At 56.2% G+C, this 17,831-nt stretch overlaps 1 protein-coding gene across 1 annotated transcript in view; it reads left to right on the plus strand.

Moving 5' to 3' along the window:
- Window positions 1-17,831, plus strand: part of LOC122369121 (pneumococcal serine-rich repeat protein-like) — an 87,417-nt gene that overhangs the window by 25,919 nt on the left and 43,667 nt on the right. Inside the window, exons 2-3 of the mRNA XM_043343564.1 lie at window positions 1,616-2,369; window positions 7,518-7,604. Coding sequence (XP_043199499.1) covers window positions 1,616-2,369; window positions 7,518-7,604 — 841 coding nt within the window. The remainder of the gene's footprint in view (window positions 1-1,615; window positions 2,370-7,517; window positions 7,605-17,831) is intronic.

Consider the following 17,831-nt stretch of genomic DNA (forward strand, 5'->3'; position numbering starts at 1 on the left):
ATACGATTTGGTTGCATTTCATTGAAAGTATCCACGGCCGGCTGACGGCTGGCTGCCCACAGTTTGCCACGGCTGTGGGCGGCTGTGGCTGTGGAGCCACGGCTGCGGGGCGGCTAGGCTGTGGAAAATTGCAGCCGTGCAGAACTCTAGAGGCTGTTTTCCTTGAGTCCTCAGCGAGACGCCGCTCTTGCGTCAGCTGACTTCCTCGAGACCTGCTGTGTCCCCACATGACCTGGTTATATTTGCATTCGAATATGTATTTACTGTATACGAGTGTTTGCTGTTTGGTCCCTTAAGTGTCTGTTCCAGTCCCCGAAATGGGTGATGACTCACGTCTGGTGAAAACCTGATGTCATGCCGTGAGGCCAGCATTGGTCATCACTCCACATGGTGACTAAAACAAAGCTCATGAAAGCTGGAGTATCGCCCTCCTGAGACCTCCCAATTTGGGGTGATCCTCTTAATGCAGCTGCCTGACGCATGGGTAAGCTTCATGGTTCAGGTTTACCGCTTACCAGCCTAAAACTAAAACAAGGCCCTCCGCATAGCCTGGACACCGGATCTGTGGCTACGTGACCTCGGAATATGTCCCAGAGAGGCTGTGTTTAGGGCAGGCGGCGGAGGCAGCCGTGCGTGAGGTCCGATAGGCCCTGTTCCAGGCTGTGCGGCCATGTTTAGGCTTCCCGGCGGTGGCACCGTGACACACAATACCTCGTGCTAACGAGGAGGTTCTGATCGCGTCTGGCAGCGCAGAGCACGGAACAGAATCTGGCAGCTGGTGGCTGGGACGTGACTGACGTCACAACTGGGACGGATTGAGACAGTGGGCCCGCTCTGACGACCCAGTTCATCCAGTCCTACACCAGTCGCGACCTGGGCGGCGGGCTGGACTGCCACGCACGGGGACTGGTTTCATTCATCTTGATACGGTCCCGATACAATTAGATAGAGGACCTCTAAGTTATTGATGAAACCAAGCCGGTTCATCCATCTTGTGAATGTTCTCATTTGGATTATCGTTTTAGGAACTGGTTTAATCGATGTGACCTAAAGCAGAACGCCCTAAAGCTCGCCTTTGTAAATATATTGCCTCACCTGACCGTTTTAGTCTCATATCCCGTGTCCATGTTGATGGTTATAATGTTTTACTATGCCGTGCATCATCATAGTAAAAGGGCCGATGTTTCGCTTGAGTGTTATTGCTCGACTTGCTATTTGTCTCTCTCACCTTCCGCCGGATTTAGCCCGTTACTGGCCCCTAAGTATGTAAATCGCGCCCGGCTGATTCAATGAGCCCATCCCGCTAAAAACGCCCATTCATCAGCCCTCGCGGAATCAACGCTCTAATACGGTCTAGCTATTTACCCCTCGATGAAAAACGGCTGATTAATTCAGGGGCGACGCTGAGCACGCAAACTCCCTCATCGTTGGGCTCGGAGAGCGCTGACCCCGCGTTTAAAATCCCATCTGCCATTCAGGTGGGCGCCGCGCTGGTCGGCGGTCGGCTGGAGCCCGAGGCGACGGGTTCTCCTCGCATCTGATCGCTCATGGATTCATTCACAGTCTGTCTGCGTGCTGCTCATTACTGACCGATGGTTCTGTGTGTGTCCGACAGGTCATGGCGAGCTGCCGAGAGCGCCGCCACCACAGGCCGGGTACCGACAGAGGTGCGCGACCCGGCCGCACTCCGCGCCTACACCACGCCCAACATCTGCGTCCAGGGAGGTCGCATCGAGTTCATCCAGCCACCGGTGGAGCGGCGAGAGCGGCCGGAGGAGCGCCCGGCGGCGGCCACTGTGCCCAGCTATGGGGGAAGACGAGAGAAGTCACCGCAGAGGGACGCGGGCCGGAGGGACGACCCGCCAGTAAGGGACGAGTGGAGAGAGCCCGCCCCAGAGAGGGAGCTGCCCCACCGGGACTTTGGGTCGCTGAGAGACGGTGATCTCCGTTCTGTGAGTTGTCTGAAGGACAGGGACATCAGAACTGTGTCGTCTCCTAGGGGAAGGGGAGCTCACAGTTTGGCCTCTCTAAAGGAGAGGGACCTCCACCACACAGTGCCAAAGGAGCGTCCTCGGTATGATGTGTCCTCCCTCCGAGAGAAGGACGGTGGTGAGATGACCCCTCTCATTGAGGACGACCAGGAGGACCCTGAGCCAGAGACCACTCTGAAGGGCAAGGAGCGCAAGGAGGAAAACAACCAGGAGGTGCGAAACACCCGTCCTCCTGCGCTGCCCGACCGGGGGTCACCCATCAGGTCACCTACCCCGGGAAGAAAGGTCAAGGACAAGGTGGCCCAGTTCGAACAACTGGTCGTCCCCAGAGAAAGCCCACGACGAGACAGCGACAGCTCGGAGGCTACCAGCGCTCAGGTGAGTCCCCACCGTTCCCGTCTCTGCCCCAAACAGCTACATCCGATTGCAGGTTATCGTCCCGCCCCAGTGGCGTATTCCCCTGCTGTAGCGCGCGGTCGACTATCTAATCTGATAACCGGCAGGACGGCGCCGCGCTTGATCCCATTCGGGGCGCCAAATCGACCGGCGGCGAGAGCGTAAACAGACGATAACCTACCGCTCTGATTCCCACGTCCCGCCGGGAGGTGCGCCGCCCTCCCTTCCGCCTCACGTTGGACTGAGGTGATCGGCTTCCGCTTCGTGCATGTCTCGTATAGCTGTTTCAGATCATGCATTTAGCTCAATTTCCTTAGCAATTTCCTTGGCAAAAAATTGAAGGTGGATGAAACGCCCTGTCCCTGCCTCCCTGGATTATTCCTTCTGCCATTTCCGATATTTATTGAATAATGTCTTCCATGAATGCGATATGCTTATGTGTCTTTTGGCTCATCTAGTCCCTGGTCTTGTTCTCTGTTCCCCACCCGTATGTCAGTTACCGGGTGCTTCAGTTCCCCTCCCGCCCATCCTGCCCCTCCATCACGTCCGTCCCGTTTCCCGGCCGTCTCACCCCTGCTGAGAACCACCGACTCACACCGGCGCGCTGTCTCACGCACACCACCTGAACCACTCGCTCTTCCTTCCCCGCCCCTCTGCGCCGTGCACACTGGCCATCCGTTATCCCACGCTACCTGTCTTGTCCGTCGACCCTCCATGCACGGCTGCACGCGCCGCCCGCCCCGCCTGCACCCTCCCCCATTCACCAGTCGTATTTCACGGCTCCGCGCCGGGGGCCGGGTGCATACTGTCCCGCGCCGCCCGCCCCTGAGGCCTGAGCGGCTCGGCACCTGCACGCCCGCTGCCTGCCTCCCTGCGCCGTGGAACGCCACCCTTCGCCGCTCTCACACCTGTGTGGGGCTGCGTCGAGTCGATCTATTATTGCTACCGTGGGAGGTGGGCTCCCATTGAGGGCAGACGGGGACGGCGGGAGGTAGCGACCGACCCAGTTCACTCGGCCACTGCAGGCTGACCGGCACGTGAAGGATGGAGGAGTTGGCTGATGTCGTGTTCGGTGCCGGCCGGTACAACGGTTACCGATTAGAATAGAGTGGCTTGACGGGGAGAGAAGCAATGGAAGAGAACAGAGGGAAGGAGAGGGGAGAGTGAGTGGAGAGGAGAGGGTGGCGCGTGAACATCTGGAGGTGTTGCTGGAGATTACCAGCAGCATGAATATACGCCTGCAGTTAAAGAGTACTAGTAAATTTTAAGTAACAAAAATGATGTTTAGTTGGCGTCCAAGCCTACATATTTATAATGCTTTCGCGGTAATTATATGATCAATCTTGTCACTGTCATGGTGTTAATATTTAATGATAAAGGAACCATTCCCCTTCCATGCCACTCTAAAGTATTCGCCAAGCTCCTTTATCCATGCTAAGCCCGGCCACATTCTACGTTGATGCCATGCGGTGCAGTCTACCTTCAGGCGCTAACGTACCCTGCCATCTGCTGGCGAATTTTTCATTAGCTCATTTATCCGCTCCTTGTCTCAAAATAAACACTTTCGCGCTATGTTCCCAGGCGGGCGCGGTGCATGTGCTGAGGGTGGTGTCGACCCTGGGTGGGAATCACTCGGCGTCCGCTCCCCGGCCCGCCTCTCTCCGTGACCCCTGTGACCCGCGCTCCCAGGGCGCTCGCGAGCCGCTCTCTCCCACCGAGCGACAGAGGGGAGGAACTGGGAGGGGCCGAACGACCCGAGAGACTGTCAGTGATTGTAGTTGGCAGGTTCACAGCCGCGCCATGTCACGGATGTTCGTGCCTGGTTATTGGTTAACGTGGATTGGAGACACCCGTTAAGATTTTACTGCGGAAGTGTGAACGTGATAGGCATTTCCTTTCGTGATAGAAATCTTGAGTGTGCTCATAACAATGGAGCCAATGACAATCGTTTAAGATCGCATGGTAATCGAAATCGTGTCGGAGCCCAGCCTTTCTCCCATCTCCGCTCCCTCATTCAGGCGTCTCCTTTCTCTGGATTTTCACGTGGGCCGGCCTGCGTGTGGGTCGGCCTATCTGTCATGGTTGTCAGGGCGATTTTTCGCTCATCATAAATGCGACAATCGTAGCGGGACCCCATGGACGATTAGCGCGCTCCACCAGGTGCATTTGGAAACGGAATCGGAGCGGAAAATTGATCTCCTAGGGCGACCCTCTGACCGTTTCCTCTCAGGCTATACGCTCTCAGCTGCCAGCGCAGGATAAGTTTGTGCGTTTCGGAACGTTGGCTGTAAATTAATCTGTTTCCGAGTCCCGTTCTATGTGCGTTGATGATAGAGGAGCTCAAGTGGCTCAATCTCTCTTCAGAGCGGTCTTGCGCCAGCCTCAGCCGACCTCGGGCATGACCTCAAATAAGGATCATCTTTTGTTTGGTAGCCTTATCTATCATCTTAAACGTGTATCTGGACTTGTTCGGATCTCAAAACAAAGAGGCCATTAACGTGACGTGTATTCGCTAGAGTGCACTAAACCTCCAATGAGGGTTTACCGCTATGGAGCAGAAGCGTGCGCGTATCACAAAGGCCCTTGTAAACGAGACGTTATGTCGATCAGGCCGATTACGGCCACCTTCGGCACCGCAGTGCGTGTTCAAAACAGCGCTGAACGGGCGGAGCTTTGTCAATATCTAATCCCACTTCCCCCGTTAAGTGCACACTTCCTCGACTATATCAATCACACAGCTCCGATTGCGTGTGCCCAGTTCCGTCTGCGTGTGGCCGGTCGCGAACGTTATCCCTATTCGTTCAACTGACCGCACGCACACCCGCGGACGCGCGTGCAGCCGACAGAAGTCCGGTTTGATAGCGACCATCCGGCCTGAGGCGAGGCTCGTGCGCCGCGCGGCCTGTGCCAGCCACGTGCGGCGCCCGGCGCTGCGCCGCCCCCGCCGCGGCGCGACTGTAGTCGTTCGGCGTGTCCTCTACGACCGGCTGTGTTCCGGCGGCGACCCGGCGCGGCCTCTCAGATGGTCTCTCTCTCCCTCCATCCTCCAGCACCCAGCTGCCTGTTTATCGCTGCCTCCCCGCTTCCGGCACCATATTGTTTCCATCTCTCGCGACGACCGGTCTCTGTCTGACACCTAGCGTCTGGGCGGGGGCGGCGGCGCGGGCGCGGGCGGGGGCGGCCGGTCGTTGCCCCTCGCGACCGCCAGCCTCGCCCCAGGCCATCACGATCGCCGGTCTGTGTCCGTGTTGATGCTTTTTGTGCTGACCGGCGCAGTTTTTACGGGTCGCGCGGACTGTGGCAGAGAGTGGCCATGACTCCGGCGCAGTCCGTGACAAAAGGCGACAGCATTCCTAGCGGGACGGCTGCTGCCCAAATATAGACGGAAACGGGGCGGAGCGGCGGCCGGAGAATATCTCACTGTCGTGGAGGGAGCCCATACAGACGTCGTCGCAGGTCACCAGCCGAGCACAACTGGCCTCCATCCCGCGCCATTGGAGGCACGACTTCAATGGACTCGAGGCTGCGGCCTGGGACGTTTCGTCTCTCACTCTCAGCGAGTATTTATAGCACCGTGCTTACAGAAAGTGTCGCTCTTCTTCCCAGAGATAGCCCCATTTATTTCTCGCTATTGGCTCTCTGGGCTCTAACGAGTCCGCTGATTTGTCAGGGGGCTCTAGTGTCGATCCGTCGCAGAGTGCATCTCGTCCTCCTCATTTGTCACAGCCTTTCGCGGCTGATTGGTCGCAGGGGGCACCCCGTGGCGGCGGAAGGGTCCTCCTGCTGCCAGCTGCAGCTGTATCAGGTGTTGGTCCTGGTGCCGTCGCCTGCAGCGTCTAGCCGCGGGGGGCGGCGCGGCCGGGGTAAACACCATATGACAAATGTCGCCCGCGCCGCCGGCCCCCGGGACGGGTGGAACAACTCTGCTAGACCTGCACGGATGACACGCCGATGTGTCAGCGCGCTGTTAAGAGCTCGTCACGGGCGGCCGTTGTTGAGTTGTTTATCCGACCTGTGACACAGTGTGATGAGGACGTTGAACTGTCAACAGTAGAGCTGCAGGGCTGTAATAACAGCCGCACTCTCTCGCCGATACACCAGGGGTGCCGCGGCGAGCGGGCAGTAAACGGCCCTGTTGCTGTGCTCGTTGTAATCCGGAGGCTTTCCCATTATCCCACAAACGATCACTGTCGCATTTCACAGCGCCATATAACCCCATCTATGTGGTAATTCTACCTCGCTATACCGCACCTCTGTTCATCAGCTTGCCGTCAGTTAACTGCCGTATCTCCTTCGACCTGTGAGTCGGAGTTGGTACGGAAACTCGCGGCTGTATAGCGTGTGCCGGCCCCCGGCGGAGACCGCTGAGCGATGGACCACGCCCCGGCGGGTGGTGAGCGCCTCTCACCTGCCAGAGGCGCGTCAGAGTCGAGCGCGTCCTCGGGCGGAGTGTCAGAACCGGGCGCGTCCTCCGGCGCCCCGCTGGCCTGGGTATAGAGGAGTAGAGGATTAGGCCTTAGGACGACGCCTCCTGAGGATTGACGTTTTCGGTTGAGACCTGACGTGACTGGGACTGACGCCGTCACCTGAGGACTGACTGTCGGTTGAGTACTGATGTTTGTGGCCGAGTACTGACGTGGCTGGCTCTAGCCGAGAACTTACGTCACTGTCTGTAGCTAGTGACAGACGTCCGACAGCATGCGCAGGGCGGTGCCTCGCTAGGTGTATGTACCTCTCAAACGCTGACGCCCTTTGGCCGCAGGGATGGAGCCCGACACTTAACGATGACGTCGCATATGACGCATGACGTGTGTTAAGCTTGCACTGCCATCATTTGCAACGCACGTCTCGTGTCATTTCAGATGAGCGAGTGGTTGCCCTGACGTGAAACAGCGTGTCCTTCTGGTTTGATATGTGTGATTTGATTCTCAACGAGCGTCTGAGTCTCTAGTGAAATACTTTTATTTGATAATTTTTTTTTCATTTTGTTAACATTTGTGGCATCACACACTGTCGGTAACTGAAATACTATTTAATGTTATCGAATAAACCACCAATGTCACGCACTGGTGACTAAAGCAATCCGTTTGATCTTATCACCATTATAATGACAATGTTCTATCGTTTCAGGGTACTCTGGAGGCTGAGATCCAGAGCCTGGAGATGGGCCTGGAAGAGCAGTGTCTGAACTTCAAACGCTGGAACCGTCTAGCCCAGGTAAGTCCCCGCGCTTCAGTGTGCGCACAGACGTGGAGTCGGCTTCCTTCCTCGGTTGGTTTGCGTGATCTGAGCAGCGACGGAAGAGAAACTCAACTGGTTCGGGATAAGCGCAGGTGTTTGAATTAGTCGACCGTGGCGTGATAAACCCACCTGTCAGCTGGCAGTGTACCCGTGCACTTTTGCTGGTTTCTAACATACCAACATCAGCGCAGGTTTCCGTTTCGTGGTTGGTTCTGGCGTCATCGTCTCCATGTTTGCACTCGGACGACAGACATGTTAGCTCGTCGACTCGGTCCCAGAAGCGGGGCACGCCGTCCCTGGCCTAGAGACGGTGAGATCGGCTCGACGCGGCGGCCTCGCCTTTGATTACGCTCTCTTGACGCGCGTGAGATCGTCCTTCGCGCTACTCCGCCTCCGTGGTCGTCGAATACACCTGGCGGCACCTCGTGGGTGTGCTCTAGCGCGCCCAACCGTGCTGGCGCGCCGCGCGACTCGCGCCATTTTTCATCGCGACGATACGGCGTGCTCATCAAGGCGCGCCGTGGCTGCGCGGGGAACGTCTTTGGCACGCCGCCCACCACCGCCGTCGACCTCCCTCGCCGCCCACCGCCGGCACTCAGCCGCCCCTCCCCCGCCACTGCCACTGTCCCTACCACAGCCGCCACTGAGCTACCAGTGTTCGATCAGTCTGACGTTGCCGGCTCGTTCCGCAGAAGTGTAATGCTATCGAGTAGAGCCAAAGTTCTGATGTTATGCTGGTTTTGTGCCTTTTGAAGTTCACCGGCTGCGTCTGGAGGAACAAGTTGCGGTTGGGTAATGAAGCAAATACGATGAGTAGAAAATATCGGATGTTATTAGTAACGAGCTGAGCGTACGCGTCACATTATCGGCAGCGAAATGCCAGCCGCTGCCAAGGACGCGTTCCGCACCGTTTCCTAGCGGGCGAGTTTGAAGGCGCCGGCCGTTGTCGGCCGCTGTTGGTGTTGGCTCCAAACGACCCGCACCCAGTCACCGAAGGCCAGGAAAAACACGACGTGCCGTGGAGAAACGCCCGGCGAACATGCGGCGGTACCACAACACAGCGTGACGATCCGAGGAGATACGGACGGACTGCAGACGAGAGCCGCTCCGGATCCGTTCCGGGTCTGTCTGACACGTCCGGGTCTTGTTCGGAGCGGACGGGTCAGGGCCCGGAGCGACTGAGCCGGAACGGTCTCATCGTAGCTCGTTTACTCGTGTTTTCTGAAGTGGGTTGTAGAAACAAGTTTTCACGGATTTCAGATGCTATGGAGTTCAGAAAACAAGACAAAAACATGTTGACGTCCGAATATCGACGAAGAATGTTGATTTACTCATTCCTTCTTCTGTTCCCCTCGCCGTCCGTCATTATTCTTCCTGTCTCACTCATTAGCCGCACATTTTTGCCACCCTTCTCACCTGGACACCTTCCCCTCCCCTCTGCACCTGCCTTCTCACAGCGGGACCGTCAACAGCCGGGTGTGCCGATACCGATCTCATAACGATCGCCATGGGGTGGGAAAGGGGGCGAGTCCCCCTCTCCCTCGCCCTCGCCGGGGTGCCAGCTGGCTCGCCCCCGTAGTCGCCAACATCAGAGTGACGCCCGAGCCATGGTGACACTGATTGCCGAGATCTCCGGATGGAATCGATTCGCCGTGCGTGTCTAGATGATGCTGTAAACACGGCTTTGGACACTGGGTTCTGTTTATCAGTGATCGTTCGAGTCACGGGCTAGATAGCGGGCACCTGGCTGGAAACGAATATTCTAGCCTCATTATGCGTAGAGTCGACAGTGCGTCGTCTGTTTGCGTAAAATAGAGGCTAGAGCTGCTCTGAGGAGTATCAATATATCCATTATCCAGTCCTCATGGACGTAACATGATATGCAGGTAAACGCAAGTATGAAGTATCATTGCTCTGTAATAACTAATAAAATTATAATAAAATTAAATAAAAATTTAATAATTAAATTGTGTAATAAAATAAATAAAATAAAATTAATAAAATTAATTAATAAAATTGATGTAATAAAATTAATGCCTTCTGCTCATCTGGGGGCAGCCAACACGAGTCATCCTGTCTGCTGTGGCTCCAACCTGCACATTACACAGACCAAGCTGTAGTACTGAGAAGTCGAGTGTACTGACCCTGTCGAGTTCAGAGTTGGGGAGGGGTGCGTCGAGGGCTGGCTGTGTTTACCAGGGCCTGTCCAGTGGCCAGCCGAGGCCAGCGGTCACTCAGGGAGGCCCAACTGGTGTCTGGCGCGGTAGCTACGTCGTTATAAGTCGTGCGTCGTAGCAGTCGTGTTCTGGTGTTCGCGGCGAAAAAAGACCTGTCAACAAGCTGGCTGGTTTTACCCAGTTGCATGGTATTGGTTGATGATAGAGTCTATAGCACTGGCTTCGACTGATTGTATACGAGCTGTAAATACGAAAATCAATCATCGAGTAATTTTGTGGATGAAACTCACCCATGAGCCCATATGTCAAGCATGCCTAAATATTTACCCAAAAATCGCTGTTCTGTCGCTAGTTATGTTAACATCACCGCTGGGACCGTGCAGCTAGCTCGTGATCGCATGAATCATGAAGCTTTTTGTGCAAAACAACAGCGGCCGTATCGGTAGAGCGGTCTGGCCACCCGTGATTACAGTGCATACTGCAGACATCCGCTTGATGCATCTCGAAACTATACGTGCAGAACAGAATATCTGAGCCGACGTTAAAAGGTCAAAATTAGCCCCGGTTGCGTCATGTGAATCCGTCAAGGTCTCTCCTTAGCCCGTCAAGCTCACGAAAGGCTGCATCATTGACATACCTCACGGCTGCACCCCGTGTGTTTTTCAACATCTTTCTGAGTAAATGATGTGAGACAGCAGGCCTGGGCGGGCTCGTTGCGTGTGTTAATCTCACTCAAGCGCAACCGAAATGCACGTACGCGTTTGCCGCCATGGAAGACTGGAAGCCGGAAGGTAGCGAGCATATCGTGACTCCCTCAACTTCAGACTTTTGTGAGTGGGTATGACCATCGCGGTCACCGATGGCACCTGCGGTTGGAGAGGTTGGCAGGCTGCGGAGCGGTCCAACCGCGCTCCGACTCAGCACCAGCTGAGAAGTCGCGCGTCCACCCGTGTGATGAATTGTGCCGCTCTCACGATTCCGCACGGCGCGTGAGAACGACCGTCGTCTCCGTGCCGGAGATCGCGGCAAGTTCCGCCGCCGCCCGCCCGCCGCCCGGCCCTCCATTGTAACGCCCAGCCGCCGCCGCCGCCGCCGCCGCCGCCGCCGCCCGGTCCACCGCGGTCGCCGCGAGGCTGAACGGTGACTCACCGGGCCAGTTTTCCTGGTCGACGGTGGCGCCGCGCCTCGGCAGCGACGCGAACTATTCGTCCGGTCGGCGACGGAGGGTGGAGGTCGGTGGTCTTCGTTCGTTCCGTGGATGACGGAGGCGATGATGAGATGCGGAGTGCTGATACGGTCGGAGTCGAAGCTAAAGTCAAAGCTGAGGTTGAAGTTGGGGTCAAACAGCCAGCAGCGGCACCTCTCTGTCGTCATCAGCGTCACTCTTCGTGACCCGGACAGTGACCCAGCGTGACCTGGCGTGACCCCGCGCCTCACGGAGACCGGCGGACGGCGGCGTGGCACGCTCATAGTGTACATAACCGCCGCTCTCGGCGCCTGCTTCGGGTGGGCGTGGGCGCTGCGTGTCTCGGCGGTCTCCCCCGAGTCACGAGGGCAATGTTTTCCACCGAGATGAGGTGCTTTAGCCGTGGACGGCCCGCTGAGAAGAAGCAGGCCGTGACTGGTAGACTCAGAGGTAGACATGACCTCCCAGCCCGGGCTGCATTTCGTTTTCATCCGAATGGGGCTGAAGAAGCCGGCCAGGGTGTTGGTTAGGTATTTGTCATGACTCATGGTCTTCCAAAAACAAAACTTAACAAAATGATATTTGATTTCATGCCATATGCACAGTGCACACTTCATACCTACACGTAAAATCTGTACCAGCTTAGAAGTTGCTCTTTCTTTGCAGAAAATGAATCCTAGGTAGGTAGGTACTAAAGGAAATGAGAAAGTTGACGAATCATTCAAAGAGTAATGAAGCTCTTTCTTCTTAGTTTCTCTGTACTCACGGGCCTAGCCTGGTTGATGAATTGTTTATAAAATGATTTCGTTTTTCTCCCTCTCACTGATAGCGTCTCGTCACCCTTTATTGCCTCTGCTCCCGTCCGCCCTGGGGACCATTTGTCTCCAGAGCCGCTCGTGACGCGTGCGCTCCAATCTGGCAGTTAAGCCGAGCCGGCAGTGTTTTTGTTTGGCCGTCGTTGTCTCCGTCATCGACCGTCGATATATCTGCGGCGGCCGTCGGACGCGTCACCAGCTCCGACGGCTTCAAATGGCGGCTATAATCGGTCGGCGGCGCCCGGCTCGGTCCCGATCTCAGATAGGGAGCCAACTCTCTCGGCCGGAGACGGTCGGACGCCGGGGCAGACAGCGACCCCGCGGGCCCGGCTAGAAATCGACGCCATCGCTAGCCGCAGAAATTCCAGCCGTCTTCTCTGGGCAGCTTGATAAATCGGAGAGTTTTAGGAGATGAAAACGGTTGGATTAAGTTGTTAATTGTTGGTTAGCTCATTCATCTAAAATCTGGGCGACAGCGTTGGAATTTATGAAGAGCAGAATTTGATTATGCGCTGCTTTTTTGCGAGAAAGTAATTTTGCTGTTCTGCGAACTTTGTTTCTCGGAGGAGCTTTTGTGGTCTTTTGGGCTTGATTGGATGGGAACGCCGAACCCATTGGGGCGAATTGATCTAGTTTCCTGGAGTCGCTCGAGTTATGATGCTGAATTTCTCAAAGTTCCCGAGCTCCAGTCTGCGGAGATGTCCCATTTCTGGGCGTCCAGATGAGGGTTTTCGTGGTCTCTCTTTCTAATGGAGGCCATTCTTTATTCTGCTATATTGAATAATGATACAAGTCTAACTTCTCTTTGCTTATTTCCACTGAAATCCGTACTTTTGAAAAACATGAGAAGACCGATGGTAAATACACTTCTGATTAGATATCAAATGGGAGGATTTATTTAGATCTTAGCTGTTGAGTGCATTTTGAAATTATTGCTACCCAGTAGACAGTTCGGTTGGTCATTAACAACTCATGTAGGTATGTATGCGGCTGCTATTCATCATAATGCATTATTCAGGCCCCCATTTTTCAACTCGCCCCTTCCCTTTTGACATCGAGCACGCGTGTAAATCTGCCGTACACGCAGCAACTCCCATTGGGCTGGCGTACCCCCGAGACAACTTGTCTCTGCTTCCGATTGGGCCTAGTGAAGGCCGGGTTTTCTCATTCTAATCATCCATTGTTCACGCTGCTGCGGCCAGTACTGTCTCCATGGGCCTGCTGCTTTCACAGCGGGGCACTGACGCAAAGAAGAAAATACTCCGTGCTGCGTGCCTGTTCTTCGCTTGCTCGCAGCGCGACGCTGTTTTATGCCACCGCTGCAAGACGATGACCCCCGATCTATAGATGCTATCTCTCTCTGCCTGGCTGCGTGCATGGACCGCTATTGCCGCTGCCGCTGCCTGGGCCGAACCCGGCGCCTTTCTCCCGTCTCGTCACGCTGACCACAGTGACGACGAACGCGGCGCTGCGGTGACGACGAGCTCGGCACAGCGGTGCGGCCATTGTGACGCTATCAGATGGACGTCGCCCGGCCGCTGGCCGACCCGTCGGGAAAGGCATCCCATTGTAGTGGCCAGGTGTGCTGTCACCGCCCGGCGGCAAATTGTGACGTAGCATCGCTATGACACCACATGGGGAGTTGGACTACCGCCTGCCGCCGCAGGGCGGACCGTTTTTGCCACAGTTGCGCCGCTGCTCGCAGACAGCTGTGATTGACCGCCGGAGGGGCTCGCCGAGCGGTGCTGCTGTCCGTTTTGTTCCGTCCGCTGTCTCGGAGAGGCGTCTGACCCGGTTTTCTGTCTCCGTTGCGACTGCCGCCAGCGGATGTCACAGATGGTGACGGTTGGCGAGGCCGTGCTTAGAGCAGGCGCGGATACAAGGGGGGGGGGCCATGGGGGCCATGGCCCCCCCTTGGCCGATTTTTTTTCAAAAATAAAATAAAAAGTTAAAAAGTTAAAAAGCTGAAAAGGGGGCCTCCTGAAAATAAAGTGGCCGAAATCCGATGAGTTTTTTTTAACCTACCCACTTAGTTATTTCTTAGAAGACTAGCTGAGAAGACTTCTTTGTTAGAAGATTGGTAAAGCTTTTCATAACTTGGAGGTCTCCTATACTCACAGAGATGACCACTTTTACAGGGCCTCCTAACCTGCACAGAGGGCCTCCAAGCCTGCACAGATGTTGAGATGTTGCCTGAACAGCTAGATAAGCTCAATAGACGCAGTTTTTTTTTGGGGGGGGGGGCCCCAACAAGTGGGAAGATGGGGCCTCCAACAGGTGGGATTATGGGGGGGGGGGCCTCCTGGTTTCTAATGGCCCCTCCCTTGGAGATTTTCTGGATCCGCCCCTGGCTTAGAGCGTGACTCACTCCAACGGCGCGTCACGATCAGCACCGTGACGGCGGCGTCACGGCGGCAGGTGACGCGCCGTGACTCGCCGTCACGCTCCGTTCCTCCCGCCCTCTCCCCTCCCCCTCTCTCCGTGCCGGGGTAACGACACACTCTGTCCTGTCGTCGGGCGGCGGGCGGCGGGCGGCGGCTTTGTTTTTGTCGGTTGTTAAGCTGTTGTCATGTCTGGCGGTTGCTACTTTTCTCTGGCGATGTGTATCGGGAAACTCGTCTGTGACTCAGACGGTGAGTTGGCGGCGGCCGCGCACGATTGAGTCGTAAGTCGTGCCGCCGTTTGTCCAGCCCGGCTTACCACAGAGACGTTGGGCGCTGCTGTTGTACTGTAAACAACCATTCCGTGCTTGCTGTGGAACTGATTCTCATCTCCGCACCTTCGCGACACTTTTCTCCCTGTCCCTTGCTTGCTGACCCTGTGCCACTGCCCATGCCGGCCCCAGTGCCCTGTCCCTGTCCCTGTGTTCCACCCCGCGGCACCGTTCCCCTGTCACATGGCAATGTCCGCTGTACCATGGCTCTGTGTTCCGACCAACTGTCCCCTGTCGCACAGCTCCAACGGTCGGTCGAACAGGCAGGTGGGGCGGCGCCCCATGCATCTAGGTCGCGCGGGGCGGAATTTGGTGGGATGGAAAGCGGCGATCAGTGGGTGTCCGCTTACTATAGCCGGGGCCAGGTGAACAAATTGGCCGTTCACCGCTGAAAATCGGCCGAGCGCAAGAGCGCCCCTACACAGTTCTGATCCGGCTTGGAACAATGGTGGACGGTAGAATTCCGGTCCACATTCAATACAGGATAAAATTGGATGAATTCGATACGCCGGGATCGCATATAATAATCTATTCGGGCGATTGTCCAACTATAATGCGATTTAAGGATTAGTAATGCGATGTGCTTCGTTTTTAAGGCTCCAATTACTGCAAAGAGCGTGCAGACTGTCTTGCTCCCGTCTAGGATTACCATGATCGTCCTGCGTATTACATATACCCTCGGTACGCTAGACGCACGTCCCTTGTCGTAAGTGTTCCGTCTAACGCAGTATAAAAGTACTCGCATGTAATACGCACATTTCTCACGCTGTCGTCGAATCCCGCTGAGTAAAACGATCCAACCGTAAGCTCTCGTCGCATTTGGTGCAGATTGGATCCAGTTTTATCTAAAGTTCTCATTCGCCTCTGGTAATCCCGTTCACCGTTACCTGGCTGGGGATCAGTGACCGTGGGGAAGGGAGGAGGCGAGGTGCTGCATTGTTGCACTCTCTGCACGAGGTCACTGTCACCAGTTGACCCTGCGCCACCCTCCCCGCCCGTCCGCGCGGCATGCCCCGCAGTCACCCACCGTGACCTGACTCAGCGGCCAGTCACGTGGTGGTTTACCGGCTGAGCGGGCGACTGGTGCGATTATGGATCGTTCGCGGTGACGAGACCACCGAAAATCACCGACAGCGGCCTTGAATTGCAGGGTTAGTCTCTGCATGACCCACTGTGTGATCCAGTTTCGAAATGGAAAGGGGTCAATGATGACTCTTCTCGTAACGTTACAAAGTCATGTCATGTTTTGTGGTGGACCGCTCCCATAGCGGTGCGGTTTGTCAGTCGATGTATGGCTGTTTTCTGTCGGTGATTTTTATCGTCAGAGCGACGTTTAGCGCTCCTTTTTCATGAAAGCTCTCTGGATTTGGCGGCGCAAACGTTCCGGCGAAATCAGCGTTTCATCTTCAGATCCCTGCCAGCACAGCGAGTCACTTTTGGTCGAGGAATGCTGCCGAGACCTTCGCGTGGCGGTGACGATTTCAGATAAAGCCTCACATGGTAGGGCCGCTGCGAATTTAAAAGTTCACCGTCAAAAGGAGGCCTTCTCCGACTTATAGGTATCTGAAGGCTTTGGCTCGTGGTGGTGCAAGGAGTGCTTTGTAGAACTGTTATTTCAGAATTTGATGGATCTCTGGACTCTGCCCAATTCGTTCTCAACCCTCCATCCTATAATTACAGATGTTCTGTCTACTCAACTTTCCTTTTAGCCGAGCTTCTACGAGAGCCCATAACGATAATCCGTGTCATGGCTCGCTGACACTAAGTGTCACAACTGTTGTGCTCTATCACTCATTCCTAACCCATCGACATTGAATCACCGTGCATCCACTCCATAAATCCCACTGTGGACTAACTTTTATCCACCTGAAAGCCCGCGCCATCTGCCGGAATGGCATCCGTCTCATAAACAGACGACGGCAAAAAGGCGACGAGACCTACCGTCTGGCCAAGTGCCGCCTTCTCCGCCCGGCCGGCGATGATTAACCGGCTGTGTAAATAATCGGCCCAGGGGCGGTGATTTGCTGGCCGCCCTCGGCCCTGCCGCCGGCTGGTCGTCACTGCTCTTTAATGACCATCACTGCGCCGTGTTTATTTTCACGTGAGGGTGCGGCGCAACACGACAGCCCCGGGCACAGCGCCGCGCCCCTTTGGCGCTCGGGTCATAACGACACAGGGGAAGCGGTCGGTACCTACACCGCCCGAGGGACCCGCCGGATCCAGGGTGGTCGGCGCCCTGTGAGGTAACACGCAGGTGCTAGGGTGGGGCCGGTGGCGGCCGGTGGAGCGTATTGTGGTCTTCCCGGTGGCCATTCGCAGAAAATGGAGCGGATTTCCAGTGAGCGACGGCGATGTGGTGCGGTCGGAACTTCACAGCGTGGAAACAGCGCGGTATTGCTTCGCAATCGCTATTCGTCGCATGATGGATTTCAAAGGTCGACATTCAATATTCACAAGACTTATAAATTCAAGGTCTGTGTTTACACACGTCTTGTAGGCCCCATGACTGCATCTCATTTTAATGCACTGCCCATGAGTCATTGTTACCCCATAGCCTCACGCCTCACGGTACTGTTTTCCGTGAGTGTCTGCAGAGTCCGTGACTCCTATGTTGTCCGTGACTCTATGCGGTCCTTGACTCTGTCTGTCCTGTGCGGTCCGTGACTCTGCCCCCGTGCGTGACTCCCGGCCATGAGCGCAGTGCGGTATGTCTGTGTGCGTGTGGGAACGCACCAACAGGGACCGCACCCCGGCACGCACACCACAGCCCGCCAAAGTGCGTGACCGTGACAACACAGGAACGGGCGGGTCCCACTGACTCCCCGACCCGGCCGAGGGTGGGGGCGACGACCACAGCAACCGGCCATCGGAATGAGGGATCGGCGACGACCTCTTGCATGCCGGTGGTGCATTAGCTGGCCATTTCGGTGGAGGGTGGCACGAATGGTATCATCAACCAGCCAGGCCGACGCTTCGATTCAATATCCACATTGTTCTTCCGGACTGGGGTGGTGCTTTTGATCGTCGGCACCGTCCACCAGCCGTCGCCCGCCGGGCGCCGGCGCCAAGTCTCTCTGTCCGCGCAAAACCGCTCACAACGCTTCCTTCACGCCGTGTCGCCGCGTGTCGTCGTGATCACCGAAGGCCCCCGCGCCACCACATCCGCTGGGCCCCCGTTTCGACCCTCCCCATCGGAGCCCATCAGCGCGGTAGTTCTCACGTGTGAAGGACCTCGTGGCACCAGCTCCCTGACCTAGATACAGGTGAGTCAGTGGCGGCGCAGCGCGGCAGACGGCGCGGCGCAGCGCACAA

This window comes from Amphibalanus amphitrite, unplaced genomic scaffold (genome assembly GCF_019059575.1).
Source record: "Amphibalanus amphitrite isolate SeventyFive unplaced genomic scaffold, NRLGWU_Aamphi_draft 001007F_arrow, whole genome shotgun sequence".
Lineage (NCBI taxonomy): Eukaryota > Metazoa > Arthropoda > Thecostraca > Balanomorpha > Balanidae > Amphibalanus > Amphibalanus amphitrite.